This window comes from Prionailurus viverrinus, chromosome B1, assembly GCF_022837055.1.
Source record: "Prionailurus viverrinus isolate Anna chromosome B1, UM_Priviv_1.0, whole genome shotgun sequence".
NCBI lineage: Eukaryota > Metazoa > Chordata > Mammalia > Carnivora > Felidae > Prionailurus > Prionailurus viverrinus.
In genome coordinates this window covers 149,352,993-149,375,258 of record NC_062564.1, presented here as the reverse complement: position 1 = coordinate 149,375,258, position 22,266 = coordinate 149,352,993, and the positions used below count along the sequence as shown (strand labels likewise).

The 22,266-nt window shown below is 37.0% G+C and overlaps 1 protein-coding gene and 1 long non-coding RNA gene across 2 annotated transcripts in view; one reads left to right on the top strand and one right to left on the bottom strand.

The window, feature by feature from the left end:
* LOC125164641 (uncharacterized) overlaps positions 1-22,266 on the bottom strand; it is a 44,468-nt gene that overhangs the window by 818 nt on the left and 21,384 nt on the right. The window lies entirely within an intron of this gene.
* Positions 20,554-21,907, top strand: CABS1 (calcium binding protein, spermatid associated 1). The gene has a single exon (XM_047857475.1). The coding sequence runs from the start codon at positions 20,586-20,588 to the stop codon at positions 21,792-21,794; it is 1,209 nt and encodes a 402-aa protein (XP_047713431.1). The 5' UTR covers positions 20,554-20,585; the 3' UTR covers positions 21,795-21,907.

The window sequence follows — 22,266 nt, the reverse complement described above, 5'->3', positions numbered from 1 at the left end:
AGAAATCCCTTATATAAAAAGCTTTTTCTCTTCCCCATTGAAATAAAGAAGGAGGAAGAAAGAGGAGCTTGTGTTTCTGTCTGAGATTTAGATGTTTTCATCATGAAGTTGATCTTCTTCGTGCACTGCTGAGCCAGGCTGATTTGATCAAGAGTCAAAGCTAGAAGGCGGCTGACAGGAAAAACTCCTTTGCAAGGTAATACTTGAATAAATCAGAAGGTTTGGAGCCATTCTTTCCTCAAATACCTACACTTTCTTTAAACTCTTATGTAAAGGGATCTACTTAGATAAATTTTAAACTCTGGCTGAAGAAAGATTCAATAAATTAACTTTTGTCTAAATAGTCCTGAAAAAATGCAACAAATAGATATCATCATGAGAATAAGGGTGAATTTGTATGATGAAGTCCCCACTGAATAACTAACTCTGTCCAAAATGTACTTGCTATTTAAATATTTACTCCTTGATTCTCTGTAAGTTATAAAAAAAAATAGCCAAAATTCTTCCTATTCTTACTGATTGGTTAAAATTGACCTTAGCAAACAGTATTCTATCCCACATATTGTCATTTCTGATAATGCACTAGAATTAGCTGGGCATTGTCTATCTTATTAGCAAGCCATCATTTAGTTAGTGTTTATTTAATTAACTAATAATATTAGAATATAACAGAGATTATTTTTGATGTTTTTTAAATTGTCATTCAAGTTGTCAATGAGCTAATGTAACATAGGACAATCTTGCACTTAGTTGCAGGGAATAGCAGGACAAGATGAAGATTCTAGTCTTAATTGTGACCATCTTGAATTCTGTGGCTTGCTTCACGGTAAGTTTCAGTATTTTGAATAACAGTATCCTTATGAAACTAAAAATTAGATGGAGGGAAAACATGGATTGATATCATTAGCTTATGTTTAATGCAAGAAAGAATATTTTGCTAAACAAAACATCATTGTATTTTTAATGTTCTATTTTCTATTTATAAACTTCCTTCCCTTAAAATAAATAACATACATAATGAAGTAAAGATAACAGAAACTATAATGCATGATAGTATATAATTTAAAGGGCTTCTCTATACTTTTCATACTTTAAGAGATTCTATGCTGAAAGTTTGCTATGGGACACCTGGATTTATATTTGTTATATTTGCAGAGGCTACTTAACCCTAATATGCTAGCTGTTCCTTTTTACATTGATATTGTATATTTCTGATTTGATTAAACTAACAACTAAGGGATAAAAAAGAAAGCAGAGACCTTCAGAATGTTGCTTTATTTGATCAATTTAGCACTGTGACTACTGACTTCAGGTTTTTAGTAAAATATAATCAGCAAGAGGAACCTCACCAAAATGTTATACTTCTTTCCCTTTAGTATTATGGGAATGAGGAAACATACAATCACACAAATCATTTGTCTGCCAATCCACCTTTGTCTGCATCAGAGAGCCACAGAGCAAGTCAACTCTCATCCATCCTCAGAACAAAAAATAATTCTGCACCTACAGATGATCCAAATAGCTACTCTGAGTCTACTGATACAGTAACAAGTCACTCTGGATCTCTTTCAAAGAGAAACCACTCAGAGACTCTTCAAGCTAGGATATATAACTTTCCCCCATTTGGGGACGATATACCAAGTAACCCTTCAACTAACCAGACTTCAGCTAACTTTGTTAATGTTGAGGGTATAGGAGGCAACTCTACTCAGGCAGAGGCTCCAGGGAGCAATGCTTCACCTTCATCTGCTGCTGTGCAGGATACTTCTGCTGTCAGCATCACAAATTCCAGATTTGCCCCCAACTCCACAATAACACAGAGCAGGATGGCTGTTTCTGGGGAAAATAACATCTCGGCCCCTGTGTCCATAACCACCCACCAGTATAAGTCTGATTCCATTGCTATTCCCCACTTTCAGACAGACTCCAAAACAACTCGGAGTCTTGAACGCTTCTTCCCACCCACTGGAAGATCTAAACCATTCTTTGTCCCTAATCCTACTGCACATATACAAAATGCTAAGAATGAGTTCAGTGCCTCTGCAGATGAGAGCACCACTGTCACAACAGATGCAAACAACCTCCTTGGAACTTATACCACTTCTCATGAGGAAGAAGCATGGCCACAGAGTGTATCCTTTACTGGTGCTACCGCTCTTATGAAAGAAAGTGATACAGCCACCATTGCTGCCATAGACATTCTGGAAGATTACACAACTCTGTTTGATGTTCCTGACATGGAGGGTGAAAACGTAATTATAATTGACACTACTTATCTGGAAAAATATGGCAAAACTGTGAGCAGTACTCCAGATGTTCCACAGAAAGACCATTCTATTGTACTTGATGCCAGAGACAAGAAGAATCATCATAGAACTACAGCTAATGCTCAAACACCTAGCATTTCTCTTGCAAAAAATGGCAATGATTTTGAATCTTTTCCTATTCTGATTACTTACAACAAGGCTGATACCAAACCTAGCATGACTGCCACTGACACTGATGAAGCGGCTTCCAATATCAATCCCATTAATACTACAAATTCTCTTCTTCATTATAGAACATACAAGGAAAGCAATAATGCTATCGGTAATTTCTATGAAACCAAGACAATGTTGGAGGTAGCTAAAAATACTATGCAACCAGTGGATTCAATTATTTCCAAAACAGATGGCATCACTTCTACAAAGCATTACACTAATCCTAACTCCATGGAGCCAACAACGAACACCAACATTAACTTTAAAATAACCTGGCCTTTGAATAAAGATACAATAATAAGAGGCAGACACACTGTACAGGTGGAAAACATCACAACACCTAACAATAACAATATTGCTGGAGCAACTGGATCTAAAGTCACTGATTCAGTAATTAAGCTCCATTCTAATATTCCTGCCAGTGTACATTTTAAAACTAACAGGAATAATTTTAAGGCTGTGAGCAGTGATGAAATTGAGGAAGTCATTCCTATGGTCCAAGAAATTGTAAATATGGATCAAGATGATGTAGTTATAGAGGAAGTAATCTTTATTCATCCAGACTCTTCCACAACAGAAATTAGAAGAAAAGTTTACTCTCATAACCCTGATGCAGATTATGCCCAAACATCAAGAAACAAAATCATCTTCCTTTCTGACATCCCTGAAATGTTCAATCCCCTTTCCAAAAATAAAATAAAGCCCTTTACAATAGATAGCACAAACCTCATCACCAAGAGAGCTAACCATAGAACCCCCACCTCAATTACTGCAAATGATGCCAAAGTCAAAATGGATATTGAAAGAACTAGTGTGTTTAAAAGAGCCAATTTTCAGAGCAATATCACTCCTATCATCACTCACCCTGGAACTACCGGACCTGTCTATTTTAGTGAAGACAGTGTAGCTGACAGGACCTCACCATCAAAGCTCAGTATCACTTCTTCAGATAAATCTACTGACTCTGTGGGTGAAACAATTAGTTTCTCAACTAATAATAATCATGCCAGTGGTGGTACAGGTCCCAACCCTGAAACAAACTTTCCTATGAACAAAGGATACATTCTTCCATCAATAGCTGAATCACCTACCCTAATGCCCAAAGCCCAAAATAATCAAGCTCAAAACTCCCTGCTCATTAAAGATGATTCCTTGGCTGATGCTTGGATATCAGATCCTGTGGCTAAAAGTCCTCATCTCATTAATGATGCCATTATACAAAAGTGGAAAACCGATAAAGTACCAGTAAATCCTTTGAATATTCCATTGGAGTCTACTTTCCTTACAGCTAGTTCCACCTCTCCCACCGATGAAAACAGTACCACTGCCAGTGCAGGTAAGAGGACCACAAATATGACTGACAGCTCTGAATTGATGATTAAGAAGGCCAGCATACCAGAAGGAAGGCCCACCATAGCCATTAACTCCTTGCATACAAAAATAGCTGGTTTTCTTATACCAAAACAAAGATTTAGACATTTGTTAGACAAAGAAAGGGATAATGAAGAGGAATCAATTCCCTATGTGGAAGTAAAATCTTCAATGGAAGAAGATGGCATTTTTCAGATAAAAGAAGACCTTCCACCTTCAAATAATTTCAAGTACCCTGAATCAGAAAACAGTGGCTTTGAAAGGAATGGATTTGTGGCTATGGAGAGCACAAAGTCCCTTTCCACATTAAGTAGTAGTATACCTACTGCTGAGGTAACAATAAGTGACGGAGACCTTACCACTCCTGGGGAAGAAAATGTTGATGTTCTATATGAGGTCACTAAACCTGGAAATGGCAAAATATATTTTAATACTATAGCCACCAAAACAGTAACTAATGGTGTAGGGGAAACTGCAGCTATGAAACAGAATGTGGAAGCAGCAGATGGAACTGAATTCCTTCCATCTAGCAATTCTATCCCTCAAAGTAGAAGAGATCACCCTACATTCTCTAACTTATACTACAATATAATCACTGATAATCCTCTCCATATCACCAAAGAGAACCCAAATGTTTCTCAGAACATTAAAAAACATAAACTGTCAATCTTCACAATGCACAATGCAGACCTTAGTGATTATAGAGATGGCTATCAAACCCTTGCTGCCATAACATCAAGCAATGCTAAGAAACTGCTCAATAAAGGCAAAACGTCTGGGACTGAAATAACAAATATCTCTCTTGGCAGTCCTACTATAGTTGATTATATTTCCAAAGAGGATAAAAATACTGAAGCTGTGACAGACTTGGCTTCAATAGCTGCCACCTCGCCAATAAGGAAAGGCATTCTGACCATGAATGAAGTTAATACTCTTAACAATCAACCTAATAAACCAGGAGATGACTTTACCACGTCCAGAAGAGGTCCCAGTGTGTACAGAGATGATGGAACTTTATTAGTAGCTAGTTCCTCTGCATCTATGCAGTCTGTTGCCCCTTTCAATCATCCTCAAGCAACAAACCCTATAAAAAAGATCTCCTCAGCAGATACTATAGTACCAAAGACTTTTCATAATAAGTCCAGCCCTGCAGCTTTGACAATAGCTGTCACTGACACTTCTCAAGATGTTGACACCATGCTTTACAGTGAACAGTATGAATCTAAGGACACTTTTAAGGAAGATATAATAGTGAACTATGAAGCATACCCCCAAAAAGACATAGGTATTATGGCAAAGGAAGAAGATATACTTAAAGAAGAAAATGTGAGGGATAATAATTATGTTACACCTATTGCAGGTGATAATGTTCCTAAAGGCAACAACTTGACATCTAAACATTATTCTCTTAACTCTGATGTATATAATTCCACCAGATTCAAAGGAACAACCAAAACCACAGCTGACCAACTTGAATTTGAGACTCCTGCATCAACCTATATGACTAAAGTCTCAAATGCTCTACTTAGAAAATTTACTCCTCAGTCTCAAGGAAAAGCAATTATAAGAAACACTAACAGTAGTGCTGAACATGGCACATTCTTTAGTGGTGATATTCTTTATCCAATGATGAAAGAAAACGTCCCCAAAGGCTTCTTTTCCCCTGAAAGAAGATCGACCTTTACAACACCAGAGTTTAGAACTCCAATGAAAGATAATCTAAACCCTGCTCTGGAAGACACTGTGTTATTAGGTAAAGAAACCTCCAACAAAAATTATGCATCCTATACTGATGAGCAAACTGATCCAGGAACAGAAAAAGACCAAACTGCCACAGGTAGCACAACAAATTCTCCCACAAGCATTATACCTGTGACCGTCTTCATTCCTATCTCCTCTGAAGACTCAAACGTGAAAAATTATTACCATATATCTGGAACAGGTACTCCTCTATCACTGGGATATGCAAATACACTAAGAGATGATTCCTTTATTCTTAGGCCTGAGACTACTCTGGCAAAGGAAAATAATCTAGATGCTATGGACTTGATCATCATTGAACCTGATAAAAGTGATTATGAATATATTTCAAATGAGCATCCCTTTAAACTAGAGAAGGAAGAGAATAGTTCTATTAAAAAACCTATTCCATTTATACACGGACCAAATGGATTTGTATCTCATACAACCTCCCCGGAAGGTGGGGCCTCAAAGAGTCTTCTGTATAGAATAACTCACCCTGAGTTTGAAACTGAAGAAAAATATCAAACTATTATTCTCAAAGAAGAAAATTCTGACTCCGGTATTGTTGCCACTTCTTTCAAAAACTTCAACACTCAACATCTGAAAACCATGGCACCCTCCCTAATTGATGCTACTGAGACTTTTCCCTCTGAGTTTCAAGAAAGATCATCTGCAGAAAAAACTCTAAGTGAAGATGATACCATCATCATTCTCCCTGAAGTTTCTGACTTAGAAAATAAAAAAAATGAGTATTTCTTTGTACCATACACAGAAACAATTGTTACTATGAGAGAGAGAACTGTATTTGGCACTGTGCCCACAGATCATGCTATGATCACTTACCCCATAAAAAGTCAAGGTCATTCCTACAGCAATGGCATTTCATCCAAAGTTGGTAACACAGCTGCCCCAGAGTTGGCAGACACCATCAAATCAGAAAATTCAAATGTCAATGAAAACAAATTGGACTTAGCTGAAGTGATGCCTTCACAGGATCACATTTACCCCTTGGCTCAGGATATTGCCTCCCAAGCAAAGAATAGCTCCTATGTTGGTGAAGTTACTAAGGGTATAATCAAAAAAGCCTCAATAGTTTCTCCTAATCCTGTTAGGGACACCGAAATGTCAATAAATGTTACCACGATTTCACCTAATGCTCCTGCCTTTGACTCTAAAGAGAGCAATGAAAATAGTGACTCTACCATACCTGAGATAGATGATGTTGTGTCCATAAAATTAAAATCTCTATTAATTCCTAATCAGAAAAGACCTAGAATTGCAGATGCTCTTAGTCAAAATGATGACTTTTTACCTAATAAATCAGTGTCCTTAAAGCCATTGGGTGAACACTTTATTATCACTGACCAAAACTGGGAAATCACCAAGGTGCAAAGTAACCCTCAGCCCTTCTCCATGGTCGCCTCTGTTCTTCTGGAAGATCCTACTACTTTTTCAGATAACCCTATAAATGTAGCCATGGGCATACCCATCACTGAAAATGAGAGCATTTATGATAAAACTGGCGTCATAGCGTCTGTGCCTAATACAGTTCTTCAACCTGTAATCCACAAAAAAGAGCAGATAAATGAAAGTCCTGACTATGCTATAAATCACCATATAAATAAAGCAGTAATCAATCCCTTTGCAAAAGAAATCACTACCTCAGGAACTGGGGCTAATACATTCCTCAGGAAAGATAAGGCTATTGTAGGGGATGAATCCTATATTTCTGAAGCCAAAATTCCAATAATCTTAAAACATGTAAATTCAGCGAACACTAATCCTTTCATTCTTAAGCCTCTTGTTGCTTCTGCTGAACAGAAAGCACCTGGAACTTTAAAAGAAATGTTTTACCCTGCTTCCACAATGAGCACAACAAAGCAGACAAAGGCCAGGGCTAGGGGTTCATTTTCTCTTGGTAATGATAACTTAAAGAGGTCTATCACAAACTCTCATAATAAACCACATCTATCCGTGAAACCAACTCTTCCTTCTACTGATTTTATTGCTGATTTTATTAAAATCAATAATTCTGCATCTAATCCAGTGCTTGTTAAAGGAGAGAGAAACATAAAAGTGACTGATGAGTCTATTATAGCTAGAGATATCATTGTTCTACCTGACAAAGAAATCATTTTGTCTCACAATATTATTTCTACTGATGATATAAGAAACATTATAAATGAAAAAAAGCACGTAGATTCTACAGAAAATGATAATGTAACTCAATATGAAGTCATTCCTTTTACAAAGGACTTTTCAGCAGAGTCAGATGTGGTTTTTCTGGCAGAGGAAAACAATGTAAATAATAGGAATCTAAAGACCACTAGGCTTGATGACAATACCTTTAAATATATATTGGAGAAAAATACCTTTTATGTTGGAGAAAAAGGAGAGAGCTCCACAACAAAGACACCTACCTCTGTTCAAGGGCTCCATAGATATGGATCTCATGCTGTCTTCCCCACTGCACATGTCACTGAGAGTCTCCTGAATGAAAATCCTGTAGAACCCAAAACTAAACAAAAATACCAAATATTGATCTCCAGAAAAGGAAACCCTGACTCTGACAAAGATGACACCTTTCTCAAAGATTATTCTGCCAAATTCAAAAGCAAGTCACCTAGAACCATGACTCCTTTACCCACAGATGGAAATAGAAAAATTTCCCTCAAGCTTCCACCAGATGACTTAGCTCTGGAAAAGGACACCCTAAGTGGAAATGACATCATCATCACTCTTCCAGAAGGCAAACGGATTCAGCATATCAATGCTCCAGATCCAGAATCAATGGAAACTATAGGACAAAGCAGGATGTTCACAGATGAAATGACTGATCTCACCATTAGCAAAATACCGGTAATAAACAAAGACCAACTCTATAGGAGATATGTCACATTCAGTACTCTTTATTACCAAAGGGAACCTGCAATGTCACCCAAATCAGAATATAATCAAGATAAAAATTTCAATGTGGAGAGCTATCATTCACAGAATGCCACTGCTCCTTCAATTACATTCAATGTCAACCTTGATAACAATGAACTTCCCTTTGTTGATGAAAATTCTGGGAATAAAATAAACGGGGCTTCAATTTCTTCTTCACCTGTGAGGACAACTCACACTGTTGCTGATACCACTTATCTTTCCTTTAAGGACAGTTATGAAGGGGGTGATTCTATACAACCTAATGAAAATAATGTTAGGTCTAGAGAATTTCCATTTCTACTAACAACTGAAAGTATCATTCTTATGCCTAAAGTTTTAACGAACAACTTTGTGCTAATGAGTGATAACTTATTGTCTGAACCCTCACAGTCAGTATCAGTAGACTCAGAGACAGGGACTGAATACCTTGACTTCATTCATGGAACTGATATTTCAAAAAATCAGGACATTGAAATCCAAACGGAACTTCAGTCCCACTCATTGGACACAAATATTCCTTCTATTGATTCAGTTACTTTTATCAGGAATTCCACAGATGATGAGGCTTATTCAGCATCCACTATGGAGAGAGAAACTGTCAACATTTCCAAAATTAACACAGATGCTCAACCACTGGGTACAATGATGCAAATTCCTTTGCCTACAGAAATAAGCTCCTTCCCTTCTGAAATCAAAAAAATGCCTAAACTCTCTGCTAAGGAAGACACAGGTGCTAAATTGGATTTAAATCACATTATAAATGCAACAGTTCTCATTCCAATTTTGGAAACACTTCCCCCAACCCTTGAGCCCAACGCTCTTTCCGAGACTAATAACAAGGAGGAGAAACTCAATAGTTATGAAGCAGGCAATTTTGTTTTAGGAGATTCAAGGATATTGAAAGATAATCCTTTCTTTGGTAAATTTAATATTCCTGCTAGACCTCAAGCTCCACCCAATTTAAAAAGAATCCTTTCAGCTGATTCCACCATGTTTCTGGAAAAGACTTTAAAGCCTAAGTATAAAAACTCCACTCCTCCTGATGAAGATGCAGGCACAGCAGGTTTGCTTCATAATGCTCCCACTGGATCCTATGTGCCACTGCGGAAATCAATCCTTTCTCCTGATTTCATAATGTCTGTGAGTTCTGAACTTGACCCAGTTTTCAAAATGAAAAGTGATACTACAACAAACATGTATAATAATATTCCATTTGAGGAAAGAAATACTCCATCTCACAAAGCCACCATTTCACCTAATATTAATACTTCAACAAAAGACATGTTGAATACTGTTTTTCATAAAAGATTTGTGCACAGAAATTCCCTACAGAAAGATATAATCACTGAATATGAAATAGTTCCTATTACAGAAAATATTTCTGACATTACTTCAGATGGTGAAAATATTCCAAATATTGAGGATGTGATAAACACTGTGCCTGACAACAGAGCTCTTAAGTATGTCACAAATCAATATATCCTAGAACCACAGGAAGAAAAATACAATCCTATTATGAAAAAAACTACTTTCACTTACGACCCCAAAATAGTTGGGCTTCATCAACTCTACTCCAGTGCTGATGTCTCTAAACATTTATTTCAAGGAGCCCCAAATGAGATTAAAACTAAAGAAATGTTACAAAATTTGGTATCTAGAGAAAAATATACCAGTTCTGATATTGATGCTGTTTTTCTAAAAAGTTCCACTGACAACTCAAATTCTCAGGCTCCCAAATCTGTGACTCACCCCCTAACTCACACAAGTGAAAGTACTCACAAATTTCGAGGTAAAGCAACTCTTAAAAGGGACACTTTAAGAGGAGATGACACCATCACTGTTTTCCCTGAAGACAAAATGATGGAATACACCCTTATTCCAGACCCAGAAAAAACAGTAATCATGGTAGAGGGAAGGATGTTCCCAGATGAACATACAGATCCCATTGTTATCACCTCTCCATTAAAAAGTAAGAATCAGTTCTTCAGGAAAATCATTTCATCTGCTATGTATAACACTGATGCCCAAGGTAAAGCAGAAAACATCTTATCATCCCAAGCAGACAATGTTAAAGGTAAAACTAATATGGCAGAGATGCAATACTCACGGGATAGCATTATTCCTTTGACTGACTTTAATGTCATCCCTAAGGGCAAACTTTCTTTCATCAATGAAGATACCAAAACTTTAAACAAAAAGGCTTCAATCTCTTCTTTATCTAGGAATACAGTAAACATTGTGGATGACACCACTACTCCCTCCACTGAGAGTAGTTATGAAAGAGGTAACTCTATGCCACCAGAAGACAATATTGGGTCCAGGGGATTCCTAGCTCTACAAATCCAAGAAAAGTCCATGTTCAATCCTAATGCCTCAACTGAAAATCTTGAAATCTCTGACCCAGTGACAAATAACCCCTTGGTTAATTCTTCAATTGCATTGTCAAACATGTTTAAGACAATGATTGAATACCCTAATTCTGTTAATGATGGTGATAGTTCCACTAAAAATAAAACTGATCCCAAGCCCAACTCCTTAACCTCAACAAAACTTCCCATTGGTTCTACTACTTTTTCAGACAATCCCACAAACAATGAGTTTGATTCACTGCCCTCAGTAAATACAGAAACTACTGATGTCTCTAAAACTGAGACAGATAAAATATATTCTGAGCCTCAGAGAACAATCATGAATGCCTTTTCTCCTACAAAAGTCTCTCAACATATGGTCTCTCAAAGAAGAAAAATAGATATTTTTTCTGATCAAGAAGATCCAGCCACTAAATTTGATTTAAGTCACATTGCAAATGCAACCATTCTCAATTCAGCTCTGAGGAAAATCCTTCCCTCAGTAACTGGGTTTAATACTCTGTCAATGAGTAACAACAATGTGGAAGAGGAAGTACATATTTCTAAAGCAGACAATTTTTTTCCAAAAGATGCAAGTACATTGAAAGATAATTCTTTCACTGTTAAATATGATGCTACTTCTACTAAACCTCAAGCACACCACAATTTAAAAGGAATCATTACAGTTGGTTCTGTATTAACCCTTCCAGAAGTATCTAGGTCTAATGATAAAAGCTCTTCACTTGAAGTTGCTACTGGAGAAAGGATCATCACAAACACTCCCATTGGGACATATGACCTACCACCATGGAAGTCAATTATTCCTTCTGATTTCACAACATTCATGAGTTCATCTAAGTATTCTGAACTTGATCCAGTTATCAAGAGGAAAAAAGATACCACAACAAAGACTAATAATAGTATTCCACCTGGAGAAAGAAATACTCCATCTGACAAAATCATTATCTCACCTACTACCATTCTTTCAAAAAAAGACATGAAAAACACTATGAATACTACTACTACTAATAATAATAATAAATTTGGAGATGAGACTTCAATAGGGAAAGATATATCCACTGAAGTAGTTCTTATTACAGAAGACATTTCAGAAAAATTACATGACACCTTTTTGGCAAGGGAAAATATTCCAAGTGATGAGGACATAGTAACTATTATACCCGTTGACAATGCCCTTGAGTATGTTGCAGATAACTATGCCTTTGAACTAGTGAGGGATGGAAATGGTCTCCTTACAAGAAAGACCACACTTAGAAAAGACTCCAAAGTATTTGACTCTCATTCACCCCATGCCAGTGCTGCAGCCTCTGAACATGCATCCCAAGGATCTCTAACTGTTATCAAAACTACCAAAAAATACCAAGGCTTCATTCCCAAAGATAAAAACCTTAATTTTGACAATGATGCTACTGTTCTCAAAAGGTCTTCTGTCAATTTTAATACTAAGGTTCCCAGATCCATGATTCATTCTCTTACTGATTCAAGTTGGATTTTTTTACCTGAGTTTCTAGGTGAAACAATTGTGGAAAATACTTCTCCAATTGGTGATAACACCATCAACATTATCCCTGAAGGCAAAAGAATGGAGTACCTGTTTGATTCAGACCCAGAACTAATGATAAGAATGGGAGGGAGCAAGATATTCACTGATTCCACTGATCCTGCTGTGATCACCTATCCTATAGATTATAAAAACCAATTCAACAGGAAAGGTGTACCGTTTGCTTATTATAATAATGATGTACCCGAAGAAGCAAAAGCCACTATATCAGCCAAATTGGATGCAAATAAACGTAAACCAAACTTGGCAGATATACTTCATTTGCAGAACAACATTATTCCTTTGGCTGAGTTCAATGTCATTCCTGATGATGATCTTCCCTTCATTGGTAAAAATACTGAGAAAGCAACCAAAAGAGCTTCAATCTTTTCCTCATCTATGAATAAGGCAGCCAGGACTATGGCTGATTCCATTGTTTTTCCCACTGAACGTAGTTATGGAGGAGGTGATTCAATGTTACCTGGAAAAGATGTTAAATCTAGAGGATTCCCATCTCTGTTAACACCTGCCATACTTATCCCGAATTCCTCACCTGAAAATCCTGAAACTTTTGGCTTAATGACAGATAAATCTTCATCTGAATCTTTACTAAATAGGTCAGAAATGTTAGAAAGAACAAATGAATATGCCGATGCCATTAATGGAGATGATGTTTCAGGGAGACAGGTCATAATAACTCAAGCTGACATTCATTCCTATCCATTGGCTTGGAATGTTTCTCCAATTGGATCAACTACTTTCTCAGATAGTACCACAGATGATGAGGCTGACTCATTTTTCTCTCTGAATACAGATACTCCTGAGAATTATATACCTAAGACTGACAAAATATATTTCAAATCTCAAAGAGCAATGATGAAAGCATTTTCCCTTACAGAAGACTCTCAAGATAGTGTCTATGAAAGAAAGAAAATAGCTAATCTTTTTGATCAAGAAGATCCAGCTTCTAAGTTGGAATTACATAATTTTACAAATACAACAGTTTTTATCCCAGCTATGAGGAAAATCCTTCCATCAGGAACTGAGCCCAACCCTCTCTACAAGGGTAACAGCAATATGGAAGATTCTTTTACTGTTAAATTTGATGCTACTTCCTTCAAACCTCAAACACCTCCCAATTTAAAAGGAATCTTTTTAGCCAATCCCACATTAACTCTTCCAGAAGAACCTAGGCCTACCTCTCATGATAAAGTTACTAACACAGGAGGGTCCATCACAAACACTCCAACTGGACTACATAGGCTTCGATGGAGGTCAAATTTTCCTCCTTCTTATTTTACGACATCCATGAGGACTTCCAAATATTCTGAACTTGTTCCTGTTACTAGTATGGGAAAATACAGGACCAAAAAGATTGATCATAACATTCCACATGAGAAAATAATTATTCCATATGATAAAGGTATCATTTCACCTATTATCATTACCTCTGAAAAAGACATGGCGAACACTTTACAAGGGAATATATCTGAGCATAAAGACCTTCTAAAGAGAGAGATGGCAGCTGAATATGAAATCATTTATTTTACAGAAGACATTTCAGAAAGAGTGGATAACATTTTTTCTACATATAAAACCACTCCAGCATATTTGGACCATACAGCTATTATGTCTGATGACAGTGGATCTGAATATGTCTCAGATATGCATACTGCAGAGTTAGAAGATAGAGCAGATAATTCCCTGATAAAAATGAGCACACTCATATATGCCCCCAAGACACATGTGTCTCATGCACCACATACCACAGTTACTCCTCCAGACAGTCTATCTAAAATAATATTACCAGTGTTCAAAGCCAGAGAAAACTACCAAGCTACGATTCTGAGACAGGAAAACAGCACTGACACTGATGTCATTGCTTTCAAGGATTCTAATGCCAATGCCAATACCAAAGCTCACAGACCCACAACTCACTTCCTAATTGACGCAAGTGTAAATTTTCCTTCTAGTTTTTCTGACAAAACACCTGTGGGAAAAGGTACCATAAATGATGATGATGGCACCATAATTCCCTCTGAAGGCTTTTATTTAGAACATAAAATAATTGAGCATTCCCTTTCTCCAGACATAAAACTCGTAGCTGATAGCAAGACATTCACAACGGATACTACTAATCATGCTTTTAAAAACAGTGCTAATTTTCTCAGGAGAAACATAGCACCTATCATTTATAAGACATTTACACCCCAGAGAGGAGACACTACCACATCCAGTATATCTGACTTTACTGAAGATCAAACAGGTATAGCTACAGTATATGATTCAAGGTTTAGTAATTTTCCTTCAGCTCAGCCTTCCAGTGATGTCATCTCCAATGTGAAAGAAAACAAAGAAGATGCAATCAAGACGGCTCTTACTTTCTTTTATCCTTTGAAAAAGATGTCTGCCAACATGCAAAATGCTCCTGCTACTTCTACTAAGAACAAAAATAACATTGACCATTATAGCCTTCCATCATCGGGGAGTGTCAGGTCTCTAAAACTTGCATATATGGGACTACCTGAAATTCTCATCCTAACTTCTAAAGTCCCTACTAAAGAAACCGCATCTTCCAAACTTATAAAAGGCACAAACCTCTACTACCCAACAGTGTTAATATCAGAGCCTGTGTCTATAGACTCACCTTACTTCAATAAAGGCATTGTCTCAAAAGGAAAAAATACTAAAAGTCAAATAGTCCCCTTTGTCTATACTGTCCTCCAAGCTGATTCTACAGGTTCTTCAGACAACATGGCTAATGTCAAACCTAGCACATCTGCTACTGTTGTCCCCAAAAGCAAAATTTTTGGTACTGATGAATTTCGTGATCAAAATGCAGAACCCAAGAAAACAACCACCAAGTTTTCCTAATGAATATAGTAAACCAAATTTCTATTACACAAGGAAAATAACTAAAGCTTCTGCAGTGAAAGACACAGCTGAATTGAATCACCTTACAGATGTAAATAGAATAGGAAATGATCCAGTTATTCAGGTGGAAACAAACTCTCTAAAAGATGCTGACCTAAAGTCTTATCTTTTGAATAAAAATGTCATTGCTGATAATAAATCAGTGAACAAGGATTCTGACCGTGTCCCTGTAGCAGCTTACTCAAGCTGTCACATGCCAAAGGATTCCCTCCCAGATGGATCTGGTCCTCAGGGTCACGTCCTTGAGTTCATTACTGGGAACTCAAACTTGCTAACAGAAGTAATTACCACTATTCCTACTGATGAAAAATCTTTATCTTACACAGAGATCATTTCCATGGTAGAAGGAAATTCTCAGTTGGAATTAAATTAGCCAATTTCAGAGCAACACATACTGAACTTCAAACTTCAGAAAGCACAAATGATACACATTAATCCATTGTCAAGATAAAAAATATATATTATTTAGGTTTCAATTCCTATTGTACCACAAGCTAACAAAGAAATTGAAGGAAACATTTCTTCAGTGCTGATATTCTTCAGTCACAGGAACAATTACTCCAAAGGGTATCCCTGAGAAGCCTACAAACAACAAAGCAGAAACGAGGGTCATATCTAACCCTGCTATCTACACCATCTTCCTTGGAAACAACAACAATAACAACAACAACAACAACAAAAATAGTGACACCACAGGCCAACACATCCTTCAATTACAATTTCTTTACTCATGCACCCAGCATTCCAATCACTGGAGGGGCAGAGGCCAAAAATGTGGATGTTGCTATAACCAAATCTCAAGATATAACTGTTCCTCTCACCTCCCTGTTTCTGAAGCTGAGAATTCTCTCATGAATGAAGATATTGAACCTGAAACTTCCTCAGCCGCTACATTCCAACAATGATGATAATCACCTCAACTAAGATCAATAACTCTATTTTCTCCAATAAATTTACAAAATCTGAAGATACACAGACTCTTTTTAAAGTAGGAATTCTAATGTACACATTCAATGCGATCCCAATCAAAATTGCACCAGCATTCTTCTTGAAGCTAGAACAAGAAATCCTAAAATTTGTATGGGACCACAAAAGACCCCTAATAGCCAAAGTAATTTTGAAGAATAAGACCAAAGTGGGAGGCATCACAATCCCAGACTTTAGCCTCTACTACAGAGGTGTAATCAACAAGACAGTATGGTATTGGCACAAAAACAGACACATAGACCAATGGAATAGAATAGAGGACCCAGAATTGGACCCACAGATGTATGGCCAACTAATCTTTGGCAAAGAAGGAAAGAGTATCCAATGGAAAAAAGATGGACTCTTTAGCAAATGGTGCTGGGAGAACTGGACAGCAACATGCAGAAGAATGAAACTAGACCACTTTCTTATACCATACACAAAAATAAATTCAAAATGGATGAAAGACCTAAATGTGAGACAGGAAACCATCAAAACCCTAGAGGAGCAAGCAAGCAACAACCTCTTTGATCTTGGCCACAGCAACTTCTTAATCAACACGTCTCTGGAGGCAAGGGAAACAAAAGCAAAAATGAACTATTGGGACCTCATCAAGATAAAAAGCATCTGCACTGCAAAAGAAACAACCAACAAAACTAAAAGGCAACCGACAGAATGAGAAGATATTTGCAAATGACATATCGGATAAAAGGTTAGTATCTAAAATCTATAAAGAACTTACCAAACTCCACACCCAAAAAACAAATAACCCAGTGAAAAAATGGGCAGAAGACATGAATAGACACTTCTCTAAAGAAGACATCCAGATGGCCAACAGACACATGAAAAGATGCTCAACATCACTCATCATCAGGAAAATACAAATCAAAACCACAATGAGATACCACCTCACACCAGTCAGAGTAGCTAAAATGAACAAATCAGAAAACAACAGATGCTGGCGAGGATGTGGAGAAACGGGAACCCTCTTGCACTCTTGGTAGGAATGCAAACTGGTGCAGCTGCTCTGGGAAACAGTGTGGAGGTTCCTCAAAAAATTAAAAATAGAATTACCCTACAACCCAGCAATAGCACTATCAGGAATTTATCCAAAGGATACAGGAGTGCTGATGCATAGGGGCTCATGTACCCCAATGTTTATAGCAGCACTTTCAACAATAGCCAAATTATGGAAAGAGACTAAATATCCATCAACTGATGAATGGATAAAGATGTGGTTTATATATACAATGGAATATTACTTGGCAATGAGAAAGAATGAAATCTGGCCATTTGTAGCAACATGGATGGAACTGGAGAGTATTATGCTGAGTGAAATAAGTCAGGCAGAGAAAGACAGATTTCATATGTTTTCACTCATATGTGGATCTTGAGAAACTTAACAGAAGACCATGAGGAAAGGAAAGGGGAAAAAAATAGTTACAAACAGAGAGGGTGGGAGGCAAACCATAAGAGACTCTTAAATACAGAGAACAAACTGACAGTGGATGGGGGCGTGGGAGAGAGGGAAAGTGGGTGATGGGCATTGAGGAGGGCACTTGTTGGGATGAGCACTGGGTGTTTTATGTAAGTGATAAACCATGGGAATCTACCCCAAAAACCAAGAGCACATTTTACACACTATATGTTAGCCAACTTGACAATAAATTATATTAAAATTAATAAATTAATTAAAATTAAAATAATAATAATAATAATAATAAAGTAGGAATTTTAATGTCCATAGGAGACACCACTTGTCTCAGTTAATTCTTTGAAAATTGCACATTACATTTCATCTGATAGATCTGAAGATATTCTCCATACAAAGACAGTCTTAATGGTGGGCATCAGTATGACATCAGCATTTTCAAAGTCTGTATCTGAGGACTCTTTCTAGTCAAGTATCGCTGAAAATCCTAAACTGTCAGATAACATTCCTGAGGCCTTATTGCAAACTCACCCTCTTGCTAACAACTTCCTTTTTTTTTTTTTTTTCACTTAACAAAAGGGTTTTTTTTCATCCTGGACCTGAAGAAATTGCTACTTAAATATAAACTTGATGCTCTTCTGAGAAAAGACAAACTGTTTCCATTAGTGTAATAGACACTACAATAATAGAGGAAAGTATTATTCAGATAAAGTGAACCTCACCTATAGAATCTGATCCTCTATCCTTAAGTCAGCTAGTATCTTTGGTGGTAATGACCTATTGGTCCAATAAGAGTGTCCTATGTTCCCCAGAGCAGATGATTCCAGTTCCACTCTCAAAATTGCTAAAATTCCAGCAGTCCCACCAGGATTTTCACCATATGCTTCTTTCTCTTTGATAGATGACACACACTTTCCATGTAAAGTGTCCATGTAAAGAGGTCAATGGTTAAAAAAAAAACACAAGATAATGGTAATAATATTCTCTATAGCCAAGAAAAGTCTTTGTATGCTATAATCAATGTGATCCCACCTCACAGTTATATTAGTAGAAGCAGAGTTGATGTGAGCACAATAGTAATCCCTGAAATTAAAGACTATTTGACAAATTAGTGTCTACAAAGATGGTATCATTTCACCTGACATTTCTAACCAGGAACTAAATGCCTATAAAAATGAATATTTTGCTCCTTATTCTAACTCTATTCAATATAAGAAATAGCAAGTACTCCAACCTGACTTCTAGCAATTATACAGTTAACACCTCCTTTTTCCCACTTTTTGTACACAGAATAAAAGAATTCCTGCCACAAAGACACCAATCTTCTGTTTATACCATGCTTATTCTGAATTAAACCTCATAAACACTAGATAAGGGGGAGGGGGTGGAGTAGAGGTTAAATCAACCCAGTTAATCAACCCAGAGAATAGGTTTACCTTCTCATTTCCTTTCCTGCCACTGCAAATGACTTAGAAATAAAGAGCCATGCCTGTCATTAACTTAAAAGACTTTCCTCCTTGTCCCTGATGCTGACAGCATTTCTTATGTCAATAGAGACACTGAGACCCTTCATAGTGACATCTCCTTGAAGCGAAAACATAGCTGGAGAAGCTACCTGTGTCTTTAAAATGAAAAATTCCCATCTTAAAACCTATCATAGTTCTACAGAGAGTGGTCATGTATATGTCTATACCAGGCCAATCAACTAAGAAAAGACACTGTAAACTTGGAGGTTGAGTCCAAATCTAATGAAGAGAAAGCATTTGCTCTTGAGATGGAAACCACTGCTCTGACTGATACTGCTGCCCTTTTTCATATTTAGTTGTATCTGAGTCTGAAAATTCTCTTTCTTCTAATAACACTTGGAAAATATTAACACCAGACTATAATCTCCTTTCATCTAAATAGCTAAGTATTAAGAATGATAACAAAATGACAATGGTTGAATTAACTAACATCATTATAGGAAACATTCCCTCTGAAATTTGAGGATAAAATTCTTAAGGCTAATACAGTTATTCCACATTTTGATTTTGTTTCTGGGTGAATTATGACATATAATGCCAACTCCCTGGCATTAGGTTGAAGTAACACACTCTACAGAAAAATATTCCTGAAGAAATTAAATCTACAAGACCTGATATCGTCCTTGTTAAGCGTGTTAATTCACAAAAAAAGTAAGAATTGTAATGAAGAAGAAAATTACAGGAACCCTAAATATTATTTACTTATTATCTTTACTGAAAAAGTGAGAATTCACTCTCTGAAGAGGAAAACTAATTGAAATCCTTGCTACCTAATTACCTTCTGCATGCTACATTCATTGCCAAAACTGCCATCAATGTTTTTAGACATTTAAATAACCATAAATCTCAAGAGAAGACACTTCACCTCAAAAACATACTGTTAACTTACTTGAATGACAGGCCACTTGAAACTAATGCTGATAATCTCATGGCTTCCAGAGTTCTCCCCACTGACCCTCAACCCACAAAGTACCTGGCAGACTCTGCTATGTCTGTTTCAAGTGACACTAGCTCCATATTGGAAGGCACATCCCTTATAAACAAAAAAGACAAATCCAGCTGTGAATGTTGATTTCACAATCAGAGAGGATTCTACTGCCTTTTAATCTAATATCCATACTCTTGAAACTAGTTGCCCAATCAGAGCACAGAAACAACCTCCAAGGAGAGCCAGTGCCATTGGCTCTATGGTTGATGCAACAATCACCATGATGACCAATGCTTCAATCACTATCATGAACATCACTCTCCTGCCTAGGGAAACCACTGGGCCCAGAGAAAGACCTGTGAGTGTGCATGGTGCCATTTTGTCCCATGGCTGAAGATGGTTTGCCAAAAATTTGCTCTCATCCTCCAACAGAAAGCAGCAAAACAACAACTGAAGCAACCATTTTATTTGGGGATGACAACACTATTCCTAAATCAGAAACAACTATGACCTCAGAAGGAGACCACATTACTTCATTAAATGACAATACAATAGAAAGTGATTTTTCAACAACAGGCAACAAGTTTACATCTCTGAAGGAAAAACTAAAATCAGAAGATGATGCTGAGTCTCATCTTATTAGGTCATCAACCCATCTGGAGAAAGAAATTACTAGTCTGATAGGCACAACAAACTCCACAGCTAATGACTCTATTACTGAAAACTGCATTCCAGTGAAAATTGGTAATATCTCATCACCAAGTGCTACTGTTTCTTTAATAGATTTTTCCACTAACATAGCAAAAGAAGATATTCTCTTGGATACCACTGGCCCAGGGAATGAATATGTCTCTATAACTTCTGAAGTCTCTGGAACATTGAAGGATGGCACCGCTAGCATTGTGGACACCCCTGCCCTTCCAGCTAAGAAGGATGAACCCGATGTTAACAATTACAGTTCCTCAGTTAAATCCAATGTCACTGCTGATGAGGCTGTCCAGATCACCACCTCGTCTATTCCTGAGGCTGAAATCTCTTCTGCTACTGAAAAAGACTTCACCACTATTCCAGATATAGCTGCCCTTACAGAAGAGAAAATGACTGAAATTGACCTCAACATTCCAGAGGATGACCCCAATGCTGTGCCTAAACTAACAGATTCTGATGAGGAAAAGTTCATCACTGTGTTTGAGCTCACTACCACTGTTGAAAGGTGCGAAGATAACCCAGAAGATGTTCTGATAACTGATGAAGAGTCTAAGGATGAAGTCAATGTTTGGATGGCGAAAGATATTACAAATGAAGCAGAGAACCATCCCATTTTGCTTACTGCTGTTGAATCTAGATATGACTTTGTAGTCCCTATATCAGTAGATGTGAACCTCATGGAAGATTCATCTATTACGACAAAAGATCTGTCTGAAAATAATACAATGGAATATGTAACTAAGGACAGTGAGCCACTTTCAAGAACTACCTCTGATCTAGATACCCTAAGCCACGAGGACGATGCTTTTACTACTGAAATGGGTGTCTTTAAGCTACTGAAGGAAGAACCAGATGAGTTCCTTATTTGAAAGCAACAAAACATATGCCACATAGACTTGAGTAATAGCCTGGAAAGCTAGTTTTAACATCTAAGAAGTTTGTTCAGCAAAAATCTTATTAAGTTAAAGAATGTGAGAATTTAAGGCAAGTATTAGACTCAGAAAAATGCAGACGTTTAGCAATAGAGGTCATGCAGTAGAATATATTTATGGAAACTTAAAAACTCAAATACAAGAGTTCCCCTTGTATCAAAAGGTTTAATTTAGTTATCTATTTACCTTAATATAAAAGTCTTTAATCTCAGCCTTCAGGGATATGAAGAGAGAGCAATAAAGAAAGCTCACTTCCTACTACATTTAATGATGTATGTCACTTTAGTTAACCCTGAATAGCACATTTTAGTGTGAGTTGAAGAGAACTGAATTAACTTATCTCAGAAAAACTGTTGTATTAAAAGTTTTGAAATGCTAATTCTAAATGGATTTTTTTCATGCAACAATG